Source organism: Pseudonaja textilis, chromosome 2 (genome assembly GCF_049901715.1).
Source record: "Pseudonaja textilis isolate UNSWEBS1 chromosome 2, rPseTex1.2, whole genome shotgun sequence".
Classification (NCBI taxonomy): Eukaryota; Metazoa; Chordata; class Lepidosauria; order Squamata; family Elapidae; genus Pseudonaja; species Pseudonaja textilis.
The window spans coordinates 190,043,879-190,057,100 of NC_141991.1; the positions used below are offsets into that span (position 1 = coordinate 190,043,879).

General features: G+C 35.8%; 1 protein-coding gene across 3 annotated transcripts in view; it reads left to right on the forward strand.

Annotated features, from left to right (window-relative positions):
* GLIS3 (GLIS family zinc finger 3) overlaps window positions 1-13,222 on the forward strand; it is a 146,868-nt gene that overhangs the window by 97,630 nt on the left and 36,016 nt on the right. For 2 of the 3 annotated variants that reach the window (XM_026703749.2, XM_087926682.1), the window contains exons 6-7: window positions 5,993-6,154; window positions 10,149-10,259. In XM_026703749.2, coding sequence (XP_026559534.1) covers window positions 5,993-6,154; window positions 10,149-10,259 — 273 coding nt within the window. The remainder of the gene's footprint in view (window positions 1-5,992; window positions 6,155-10,148; window positions 10,260-13,222) is intronic. The other variant, XM_087926683.1, reaches the window with a different exon arrangement.

A 13,222-nucleotide genomic window follows, 5' to 3' on the forward strand; every position in this document is an offset into this window, starting at 1 on the left:
AAATATAATGTCAATGGGATAATAAAGATTTCTGGATATTTAAAAGCTTTTAAAAGCAGGAAAGAAGAGAAAAAGAATAAAAGGGCAGGATCTGGAAAAATGGAGGAGACTGCCTCGAACTAAAACCTCAACAAGATTCCTAAAAGATACATTTTAACTGAAACTTGGCAACAAAATAGTAGAACCCCAGGAAGAGAAAGTGGAAAAAAGAAGCAAGAAGAAACAGCTTGGGATTATTTAGATTACTTGGTGATCTCTGGGTTTTTGGTTATTGCATTTAAATGACTAAAATCAATCGGGTGGTTGTTTAAAAGTGTTTAAAGTGGCACCACTTTTAGAAGAACTGAAAATGGAACTTAAAAAGTACAAAGAAGATGCAGAAGAAGGGAGAGGTTCTTTTGGCTTCGTATTTCAACTCTTAGAAATGGAGATCTGGAACTATGAGAAATAACAAGAAACGCTTGCAGAACAAGAAGATTGGGACAAAGAAGAAGCCATCTTTAATGATCTAGTAATTTTATGTGGGGGGAAAAAAGGAAAGGGGGGAAAGAGAACGAAAAGTTTAAGATTTGAAAAAACAACCCCAAAAAAGAAGAATAGTTTGAAAAATAAGTATAATATTAGAAAGCAACAGAAGAGGGGATTACAGAAAAAGCTGTCTTCCTTAGACCCTGCCAGTTGACAGTTTTTGACTGACGGGGTCTACAGCATACCTTCCCTGCCTTATCAAATGTGACAGGCTCCTGTCATAGGGTGAAACTGATTCCCTAAATAGAGTGGTCCCATACTTTGTAAGGCTTTATAGAACTATTATATGTTACAGAGTTGTGAAAACTGTTTCATCAGTAAGACTTTTTTTTTAAAGGGCAGGCTGCCCTATGAATTGTGATTGTGGAGAAAATTGCTGAGAATACTTTGGACTGCAAGTAGGACACATAATATTAGATGAAGTAAAACCAGACTGATCAATGAAGCACTGACAATGAAGCTAAAGCTAAAGCTTTAGGACTTTGAACATATAATAAAAAAGCAAGAACCATTTCCCACATGCTTGGAAAAATCAAAGGCAATCAAAACAAGATCAAAAGAAGACAAGGAGGCTAGATGTAATCGCTACACTGATGACACAAGCATCAGCTTAACACAACCATGAGATCAAAGAAGCAGTTACTGATAGACTATCCTGGCTTAATACTGTTTGTCAAGTTCACAAACACTCAACAACAGTTAAGACCAGATATGCAAAAGAGCTTATTCCAAACCCCTTGAGATCGGTGAGATTTATTCCTGTGTTAGGTTGAGTATCTGCATGAAATGTTGAATGTTGAATGTTGAACGTAATAAGCCTTTGGAGTAGCATGTTATCATCAAGTGGATATCATTAGAAGCTTATGACAATAATATTAACTCTAAATAAAAATGAGACCAAAAACAAGGTAGCAGAATAGGAAAAAAAAATACAATGCTAGTTTTTCCTAATAAAATGTTTGCTATAAGGCTAATTTCCTCTTTTCCTTTTGATTGCTCCACGTGGATTTGAAATTATTAGCAGCTTTAATTTCCAAGAAATTTGCTATAATATCTTCACAAAAACAACAGCTAATCAATAAAGGCTTTATTTGCAGTTTCACTGAGGCCCTGTTCCAAAACAGGTTAATTTGATACTTGTTTTCACAAGCCAGGATGTATGCTGTTTTATATGTTGATTATTCTGTACATCACCCAGAATCCCTCCTTGAGGGAGAGAGGCAATCTAGAAACATGAAATATATGTGTGTCTTTGTATGTATGTATAATTTATGCAGGCTCATCTAGTGCAAATAATGCATAATCTGGACAATTCTCTTTAAATTTTGCAAAATGGGATGTAAATATCATTGTTCTGAAAGGAAGTTTTTTCCCTCAGGTACATTAGCTCATGAGTGCAATTGCAGAGATAAAAACCTAACAAAATGTCCTTATCTGAAGTTAAACTGTATCTTTTTCCTGGTAAATATTCATAACGATTTCAACTTTAATTAATTCAAATCCTATCTATCATGATTGAGATTGTCCAGCCATTACTTTGAGGATAATACTTATGTTTAAGACATTCTACTGAGAATGAATTTTAGACTGGTAGGGAATTGCATTCTGAATAAAACAGAGCCCAGTATCTTGTATTTAAATATAATGTACACAGAATGTTTAAGACTCAGTAGATTTGCTTTATCATTAAAATGTCTCCCTTCATTTTCAGGATTTCTCTTTAAAAACATGAGTAGCTCAAAATTATGATATTGCTATTAGATGAATATAATAGATAAATTTAAACAGTATTTTGATTATTTTGATGAAGCAGTAGATAAAGTTTTAAATGCACAAGTTAAATTATTACATGAGCAGCATTATATTTGTTACTTATGGGGTCAACTACTACAAATGGAATCCTCTGCAGCAGCATTTGGTAAGAAAGGAATGACTCAGAGTAAAACATTGTGCACAATACAAATAAATTATATTTCCTCTCAGTTAGGACAAGGCATTTAGAAAACAGATTGGTTTTTTTCTAAATGAAGTACTATATGACATTAATTGAAATGGGAGGTTTCTGAAAGCTTGCAGCATTCCAACAGAAAAACAAAACAAAAATTACATTGATTTTATTATGAACATATAGTTGGTTGCATAGCTCCTTTATATGTGCAAGATTTTTCAGATTAAATTAACATAACTCACAGTTCTACATTTAAATATATTTTTCACAGCATTTGACTCTTACTGACAAGAACAATAAATGTAGTAGTCCAACAATTGCCTTTATGAATTAGATTATAGCTTCAATTTGAAAATTCAATACCAAATACAATATAATAATTAGGAAAACATTTTGATGACAATGAATATTATTTATTATTACACATGAAACTCAGTCAACTGAACATTTAAAAATGTATCACAACTATCATTGACTGGCACTGATGGTTGATACGGGTTGTTGTTGTTATTGTTTTTGTTGTTGTTGTTATTATTATTATTATTATTATATTTTATTCATTAAACCAGTGATGGTATTCTACTGATTTGGCTTGGTTCAGCTGAACCAGTAGTAGAAAAATTGCTACTGGTTCAGCCAAACCAGTAGTAAAAAATGCTAATGGTTCGGTCAAACTGGTATTTCCGACTATTAGCTGGGCAACCATCAGCTGTGCCACATGATTTAGATTAGCTAGAAAGCAGGAAATTGTCGAATTTCTTGCTTTCTAGCTAATCTAAATCGTGCAGCACAGTTGATTCTCCCCCCCCCATTGCTTCAAAATGCATTTTTTTCCAATGCTTCCCTGAGGTCCACTAGGCCAAAAATGCAGTGCAGAGGGTGCTGCATGCCCCCTGTGCTCCGTTTTTGCTCCCAGGAGGCTTCCCTGAGGCCCACTAGGCAAAAAACGGCATGGGGGTGCTAACATGCCCCCCCGCACCCAGTTTTTGCTCCCAGGAGGCTTCCCTGAGGCCCACTAGGCCAAAACTGGGGCACGTGGGGTGCTGCAAAAGAAAAAAGTGAAAAAGGGAGGGGAGAAAGAATGAGAAAGAAAAAAGAAAAAAAGGGAGGGAGGGAGGGGAGAAAGAAAAAGAAAAAGAAAGAAATAGAGGGAGGGAAAAAGGAAAGGAAGGAAGGACCACAAACTTTGCCACTAGACCAAGGGCCTTCAAACTTGGAAAGTTTAAGACTTGTGGACTTCAACTCTCAGAATTCCTAAGCTAACATGACTAGAGGAGGAATTCTGGGAGGTGAAGTCCACAAATCTTAAAGCTGTCAAATTTGAAGATCCTGCACTAGACGCAGCTTCAGAGGATGCTTTGAAACAGCACAGCAGTCCAGGGCTGGAACGTACCTGGAGGTCATCTAGTCCAGGGGTCGCCAATCTTTTGGACCTTAGGTACCACCAAACTCATAATTTTAGATCCCAGGGACCACACCAGTTTTGTGGGCATGGCCTAATTTGTGGGTGTGGCTTGGTGGTCATGTGACTGGCCGGGCATGGCTTGTATGTAAATATTATAAATATTTATATAAATATTGATTTTTTTCTTAAAAAAGAGCAACTTTTACCCAAAATCAGGCAAAGCAGGCAGATTGAGTTACTCACAGAATCACAGAATCATTCAGTGATCTATCTATCTGCCATCGGCTAGCTCAGTCTCTCAAATTTGCTTGCCATGAGTCTGCACTGAATTTGGTTGCAAGCAAACCTTCAGTCCTAAGGGAGGTTCGGCTGTGCTGAGCCAAAGATCAAAAGACGAGCTAGAAAGCAAGAAATCCAACCATTTCCTGCTTCCTAGCTAATCTAAATCTCCCGGCACAGAGAACAGATGATGGTTGGAAAAAGGAAAAATACCAATTTTAGCAGGCAAGTTTATTGGGTAAGGAGTGAGTGGGCGGGGAGAGTTCCCGCGGGCCATGGGGGCAGTGCAGCCTTGTGTTCCTGCACAGCCTGGATTAATTGCTTTGTGGGGGTGCTCTGGGGGTGAGATTTCTCTGCAGCCCACCAAAATTTTCTCGCAACCCACCAGTTGGCGACCACTGATTTAGTTTACCCCTCTGCTCCAGAAAGTGAGTTTCTGTCTTTTGACCCCCCCCGGTCACATGACCACATAGCCACACCCACAGAACCGGTAGTAAAATTTGAATCCCACCATTGCATTAAACATGCAACTCAGTTAATTGAACATTTAAAAATGTATCACAAATATTATTAACTGGCACTGATAGTTGATACGGGATGCCAGCATCCTAGATATCGACCAAGTATTTTCTTAAAATATACAATGTTCTGAATAGCACAGTTTTTTGCAGTTCTGCTAGTGTTATTGCAGGAAGCTGCAATTTCTTGATGTACTGTGTAAAAATTTATTATTATTATATTGTTGTTGTTGTTTTTATATGTCAGTACTTCCATAAAGTTAGATGGCTTGGGTTTACTTCTCTCTAAAGTCTTAAATACAGCAAAAAGTTGACCATGTATTAAAATGATGAATTGCAGAAAAAGTTATTTCTTGATCTTCAAATCTATATCTAATAACTCACATTATTAACGTTTTAGTTTGAAAATGTGACTGAAGAAAACATGTTTCTTGTTTCTTCATCTAGTTATAGCTCTATAAAGAATAAGCAAACTAAGCTTAAGTTTAGTTTAAACAAATTTAGCAAATGAAACTATTCATGTTATGTTCAGAAAGCATTATTCTAAACTTTTTCTCTGTTATGATATTTCTGAAAATACTCCAATACCCCATGTCATAGATTTAGTAGCAGATGCTTGTGGGAAAGAACCTACTCCAAAAAATATTCAGCATTGAAGGGAAGGACAAAGTGAGAAATGTTTTGTTCTACACAAGAAAGAAATACGTAGTATTAAGTGCTCTGTCAATGGATAAAACTAATTTTTAGGCAGATATATGGGTGCTAAATCATAATCTTACTCATACAAAAAAATCAGGCTATATTAGATTTCTATTTTGCCTCATTTTTAGGATCACAATTGTATCCTATGCTGCAGTATGTAATAGTTATATATGCACAGATATATAAATTGGTTGAATTATCTAAGAGTAAATCCTAATTACTTAATGGGACTTACTTCAGAAAAAAGATATATAATTGTATTGTTAATGACTTTCTGTATTGTTTGACCACATCTGAAACTGATTCTAAGAATTTATCTGAAAACCCAATACTATAAGCCTTACGTTGTAGGTAGAGAAATTAGGAGTGATCATGCACATTTGAAGTATTTATATATGCTTTTTTCAGAAATATTAATGAACACATTAATGTACAGAAGCCAGGACAGTAGACATGGCTGGGCTTCTCTTTATGACATACATTAATTGAACATCTGCAATGGCTAAAAACAACTTTTAAACAGTTAACATGAATACATACTGTAGGTAACTTGTGTGCAAAGAGAAGAAAATTCTCTTCCTTCAATCTTAGAAATTTTATTTTGTTTCCCAGTTTGATGGCTGCAAGAAGGCCTTTTCTAGACTAGAAAATCTGAAGATTCATTTAAGGAGCCACACTGGAGAAAAACCTTACCTTTGCCAGCATCAAGGCTGTCATAAAGCATTCAGTAATTCCAGCGACCGAGCCAAGCATCAGAGGACGCACCTGGACACTGTAAGGGAAGAATGTGATTTTAGATAATATTTTGCTATCCTGACTGATGTCTTGCAGACATATTGTTCATTAAGTGCACATAAAATGGGAGCTTATAATGGAACCTCCTATAGAAGGGTGTTTGCACATGCTATTCAGGTTGTTTTGAAATTCAGTTCTTATTATAAGAATAGAGATCATTGTCATAAGCCTTTCCTTTTGTAAATCTAAGAGGCTCAGGGTGCTTCATGTATACAGCGTTTTTATACTTTAAGATTAGCTTTGTTGTGATATAGGGCAATGGTGTCCAGTCCTCTCAACCATTTCCCTTTCACAAACCCATCAGCCTACAAACAAAGCTTTCCATATATCATGTTACAGTAGCCTTTCTCATCCTCTCCCCCACCCCCCTTAAGGAACTCTTGAAATAATTTTCAGGTCATAGGAAATCCTTGCATAAAAACATTGTATTTACCACTCATATACATTAAACATAAAAAAGCTTTGTTCCACCACGACCGCTTGCAGAATCCCTCACAATTTCTCACAGAAGTCTTGGATACATGGAGCCCCAGGTGAAAAAGACTGCATTAGGGCATCCAGATACTCACTCCTAAAAATTCATGGCTGCTTCAAAGCCCTGCATAGGGCGTTATTTGATTGTCTAAAGAGATATGCAGAAAACGAGGAATAGATCTGAATTTTTTAAAAAGGCTACAATATACTGTATAACCATTAAATACATAAATATGATATAGTGCTTCCTCTCATACTTATCATGCCAGAAGTGGTACAAAAATGAGAGTGAAGACCATGGATCCTGATACGGAAGATAAAGTATGCCCTCATGCTTAGGGGAAAGATAATACTAAACGCTACATAATAATAGAAGTACTTGAAAGCTTAGGACTCAAACTGGTATTCCAATATTTTTCTGGTAAATATGAATTATAAAAACTTAATATAATTCAGGATCTTTCTTTCTGTCAGACTTGCACAGACTCAAATAAAATGAATGAGGTGTACTAATATTTTATATTTCTATTTTTTAAAAATCAATTTCTCTCTTTCCAAAAGAGTAACACTAAAAACGGATAGCGTATACATGAACAATAAAAACAAAAATAACAACCTGGGAGTAATTTAAACCACTTTGTAAATATAAATTATAGCAAGGTTTAATTTGGACATTAAAAATAGGCCTTACAAAAGAGAATGGACAATAAAGAAGTTTAGTCGCAAAGAATCAGAGGCTGATTCAAAAATAAAAATATTGAAATGCCAACAGAATTTAAATAATAGGGAAGATTATTCAACTCACTTCTTTCAGGTCATTCTATATAACAAAGCATTCCCAGATAACATGAGCTCATGCTTATATTACCAGGTATGCCCCAGAAACCAGTCCTATATGGAAAATATAAATGGACAATTGCAGGCATATAGTTCATGAAACAACTGAAGTACCCTTCTGAACCCAACCTTTGAAACATTGATCACTGTGTCCTGTAGATAGCTTGATGCTGTCATAAAGATACTCCTAATGGCATTTGAACCTAAATGTGACACCTAAAATGTGAACCTAAAAAAGACATTTTTGTTGAGATTATTTCTGAAGCAAAATGGAAATAGTCCTGAACATGGTCTTCCCTTTAAGCATACATATTTATTTATTTGTTTGTTTGAATCCTATCTTTATTTATTACAAACAACCCAAGGTGCTGAATATATCCAGCACTTCTTTCTCTATTTTTTCCACAACAACTCCATGAAGTTAGTTGGATTGAGAGAGAGTAACTGGCCCCATGCATCCAGCTGCCTTTCATGGCTAAGCCGGGACTTGAACTCATAGTCTCCCACTTTCTAAGCTGGCACCTTAAATGCTAGACTAAACTAGCTCAAATGATGTCAGGAGACCCCGAGAGCAACTGTAGAGAACCTTTATTAGGTTACAACACATCAACACTCCATGCAGAAAGATTGGAGGATTGTTTTAAGGACTTTACAAAGCAGTACTTAGAATAATTTCATACAGCTCATGTATACTCAAAATATTTGGAAATTTCTATAATACAAGAGTATACAGGGAAACATTGAGAGAGAGAGAGAGATGTATGTTAGATTTTGAAATCCTCAAAATTATTTCGGATACACCGAATCATAACATGGCCCCCCTTTTGGTTAAATCTTATTTTTGAGGTATATATTTCATGCCAAGACTTACCTGAGTAAGTTGCTTCATGCTATATGTCTATTAGATATACAGCAGGGAGCACATTTGCATTAGTATTGAAATTTTCATTTGGGAACCATAACATTGGGTATTTGAATTAGAGCTTGCTGTGATTTTGCTAGTGCTGCTTTTTGCAAAAGCTATAAAATATATCTTTGCGAAAGTAATACTGCAAAAATTTCAGTAAAAAAAAAAGATTGAAGGAAGAACATATATTCTATAAATTATGTTATGAGGCATGTATGTTTTCTGAGTATGTGCATCAGACCTAAAAATCAGCAGGAAGTGTCTGATACACAGGGGGGGGGGAAACCCTAAACAACATTGTAAACCAAGGATACAGAGAACGTTACCTATTAAGATAATTGGGATGATAGAAACAACTCTTAGAAATTAAACCCTAAAATGGAGTATGTTCTTAAAAAACAAATAAAAAATAAAGAAATGTTGACTTTTTCATTTTTTCTCCCAGGGATTATTTATAGCCATCGTGTTTTAATTAGTGCATGGATATTTTAAAAAAAAGTTTTGTATACTTTCTGAAAAATTGTTCCACAGCTTTTAATATATTTAAGCTTTATTAGCATGTAGCATTTGTGCTTCTTTTTCTTTTTCTTCTGCCATATCCCAGACTAACCTTTCCCCTTCATTCTCTCTTTCTGAAGCAGGTTTCCTCTGTATCTCTATGTCTGGGACTTTACTACAACTTCTTTACCTGAACTTCTAAAGAAATCTATTTTCTGACTAAACTAAAGTTTTATATGAGGGATGCATAATTGTAAGTACAAGCAGAGATGGGAGAGAATTTATTTGATCAATATGTAAAATGCATGTCCACAGGATATAATTATAAAAACTAAAATGATGAATGCCATGATGCAATTGAAACTCCACCTAGCTTTTATAAGCATTGCACATGACTCCCATAAAACAGGTCAAATTTCAGTCGCACTGTTGGCGGTTGCCAATGAGGCAACCATTCTGATAACTGCTTTTTGACCAGAACTAAAGACCCTGCTGAATGTAAAATAAGTCCTTTCTGCCTCTGCCTTTTTTCACTGATGGCATATTTATTCCACTGGCACATGGCACTGTAGGTTTATCCTTACTCAACCATACTGAACTTTGTTTATTTATAAATACTACTTAATAGGCTGGCTCAAAAAATTTTCTCATCCATTTCCCCAACATGAAAGCATGATGATTCTACTAAGAAACCATGTCTCAAAAGTTGAGCACTTCCAATTGTCCCGTATTCTGTAGGCCTTTTGTAAATCTTCAGGAACAAAACCTTTGGAATTTGGAACATTTTTCAGTTGGTGCAAAATTTAGCTACACATATAGCTATACAATCTATTTTTGGAGACTCATTCCAAGAGATTAATCGGCATGTGTAATGTTAGAGCTGTGACTTTTGCACAGTGAAGGAACATGTGGCTAAAAGTTTTTAATTGAGCTGGTATATCAGCATGTGGACTCATAATTATACTTGAGCATGAACATTTATAACATTACTGCAGCTTAATTGGTATCTAAGGTAGGCTGCCAATTTCTTATCTTGTTTAAACCATACATACATAAGATATGGAATGAGAAGGAATATAACATTAGAAATATAACATAAAATTTAAAATGTTCATTCTCTTTCATGCCAGCTATCTTTTTCTGTGTCAGAATCTTCATGGTCTTTCTTTTTCTGGTTGTATGAATGATATTTGCAGTATTGCCATTTCAGAATGTACAACCTTAACTTGTGACTTGTTATTTCTTTTCATTTTTTAGAAACCTTATGCTTGTCAGATTCCTGGCTGTACCAAACGATATACAGATCCAAGTTCTCTAAGAAAACATGTAAAGGCCCATTCTTCTAAAGATTTGCAGGCCAGAAAAAAGGTAACCTTCATAGACTTCTCCGCCAAGTGAATAATGTGCAGTTCTCAATGTCATATGAAAAGCACCTGTAATAACACAGCCATCAACAGAAAACAGTTTTCATTTGCACACTGATAATGATGAATAGAAAACTTACATTCTAGCAGAATAGTTTATAGGCTGCATGCAATAGTATGTTGCAACTGGCAAACTGTAGCATCATTTTGCAATTAACCTTCCCCCCTAAAATCTGCCATTGTCCATTTATAACTTTTCCTACTATATGTATATGTCTCTCTGTGTGTAAATATATATATATAAATAATACCTTGTACACTATTTCCTCAAATACATACCTTCTAGTTCTTTCCCCCCTATCTATAATTGTTGTACTCATCTTTCCTAAAGATATATATATAATTTTTGAGTCAATATTTGAACAGACATTGGCAGACTCCATGAATTAGGCAATTGTTTTTGCCACATCAGATTCCATCATACCATTTCATTTCAAAAGAAATCCGTGACAAACTTCTTCAACATCCGCTTCCAATTCTATTCTACGACTGTAAAACAATGCATCCCTTATGTCTAAATAGTTATTTATTATTGCTTTAGACATGTGGTTCTGCTCTGTATATTGCATATTGTTTTCCTTAGAGGCTCATGTTAGTTTTTTACTATTCTGTAGCCTCTCAATCTACCAAAAAATGAAATGGGATGGGATGGGATAGAAGACTCAGCTTAACTTCAATTATTTATGATACTGTGGCTTCATTCTTGTTTTGCTTTTGCATTCTTTTAATCTTTCAGCTGGCATTCAGAATATATTTGCTGAACAAAAAGAAAAAAGTATTCGTGTTAGTGATCAAAAGACCGCGAAATATATTGACATTATAATGTGAAATATTAATAAGTTACAGTATACTTACATCTTAAAAAGTGACATTTACTTTGTGATACATTCTTTGAAATATTTCCTTGTATAATAATGAAAGGAATAATGAAAGTCAGAATTTAAGTTATTTATGTCTTTAATTAAAGAAAAAAATAGACTTAATGAAAAAAATTTTTTTTTTTTTACAAAAATGAGAATTCATCAAAACCATAAAAATTCCAAGGTGATAAAAAGCTCAGAGAAGTAATAGATTCAGCCCTAGGGAGCCATTCAGCAACAGAATGAGATCCTTTGCTGTTACACCCAGTTAGTCATGGATTTGTTTAATTTATCCTGCTTGACTGCCTCTAATCCGCTTTCTTAACCTTCCCTTTGCCCATAAAATGGCATTATTTTCCTCTCTTAAGATATAGCTTGTCCTTCAAAATGCCTCGAACATATTAGAAATTCAATGATATATGCCAAAACCCATGTTCTTACTTCAGGAAATCTTGGCAAGTCCTTAATGATAAACATGGCTATAGATTCCTGTACAGATGATTTCCAGAAATTGTGTCAGCATGTGGTTACGCTGATATTGCCAGTATCCTAGTGAATCATTATAGCATTTTGCTTTTCCTTCTGGGAATTCAATTGAGCCTTTAGTAGAAATGTAGAATGAACTCTACATATCATGAATAGCTGCAACTAGTACAATGAGCGCATACCATATCCAAGGAGATTATAGAAAAGCTAATGAATTTTGTGTTTGCAGGTAATGTCTCTTCCTGATGGATGCATCTAAGAGCATTTTCAGTAGTGTGAAATATTCACTCCAGTTTTTATAATTAGAAATTATAAGAAAAAATAGATGCTGTAAATAGGATACAGGCTTATTCAAAGGATGGTCAGCAATTGATTTTTCCTTGATCAACAGCATGTCTATGTCTGTCGGTCTGATTAAAAACATTGGCACTGCAGTCTCTTTTCTAGTGCATTGTGATGTTGCACTAAAGAATGCAACTTGTGGCATGAACTACAAATAACTGTGTCCTTCTCAAGTGAAACTGATTCTAACTGATCTTGTGCAAGATAACCTGCAACCTAAATCCAGGTCTGAAGAAGACAAAAAAATTGGCCCCCAACAATGGCATTACTATTAGAGTCATTGTTTAGATGAATAATCTAAACAATGACTCTTTCATTTTCTAAAGGAGTTCAAGGTGATTTGCTTGTATGGGGATCTTCCTTTATTTTGTTGAGAGTGGAGAGAGAATGACTGGCCCAAAGTCTCCCATTGAGCTTTCATGATCGAGGGTGGGGGAAGGCCTGAGTGTCCCAGTCTTATACTGCCATGGATGGATGACAGTCAAACTAGTGAAATTGTGTTGCAAAGAACTTGAAAAGTTTGAGAAAGATAGCATTTTATAATTACTGGAAGGAGTGACATGCATAATGAAGCCAACACGCTGATGTTTTCTGTCATCAAAGTACAGGTCGTACAAAAGTGGCCTTAAGTTAATGCAGATTCTTAACAACAAAGGCACTTTCTTGATGTGGAACCAAATTCCAGAGGAGATGGCCAACGCTCCTCCACTTGATTTGAGGAATGCTTTGGGCAACAATTGATCCTATGGGCTAAATCAGCGGTCACCAACTAGTGGTCCGTGAGAAAATTGTGGTAGTCCGCAGAAAAATTATTTGCATTTTTTATATTGCACTAAATCAGGGGTCCTCAAACTATGGCCCCTGGGCCAGATAGGTGCAATGAACATTTGTATTGCTGCAGAGAGTCTCCCCCTTCGGGGTCTTTTTGTGTGGATTGGTAGGGGACAGAACTTCCGATTTGGGGTCTGCTTCAGCTCCTGGTGTGAGGCTTTGGGCAAAGGCCAGAGGGAAGTACCGCTGGTGGCGAAGAGCCAGAGGGCCTTGTTCCAGTGGGACTGCATCATGGCCTGGAACAGGCTGACCATCTCACCCCTCTGAACCTCCAGGTGCCGGTACCTGGCCTTGCACTCCTGCAGGTCTTCCCTCTGCTTGGAAAGCCTATGCTCATAGTCCTCAGTGAGGTGCTTCTGCTGAGCCTCTTTCTCTGTCAGATCCAGTT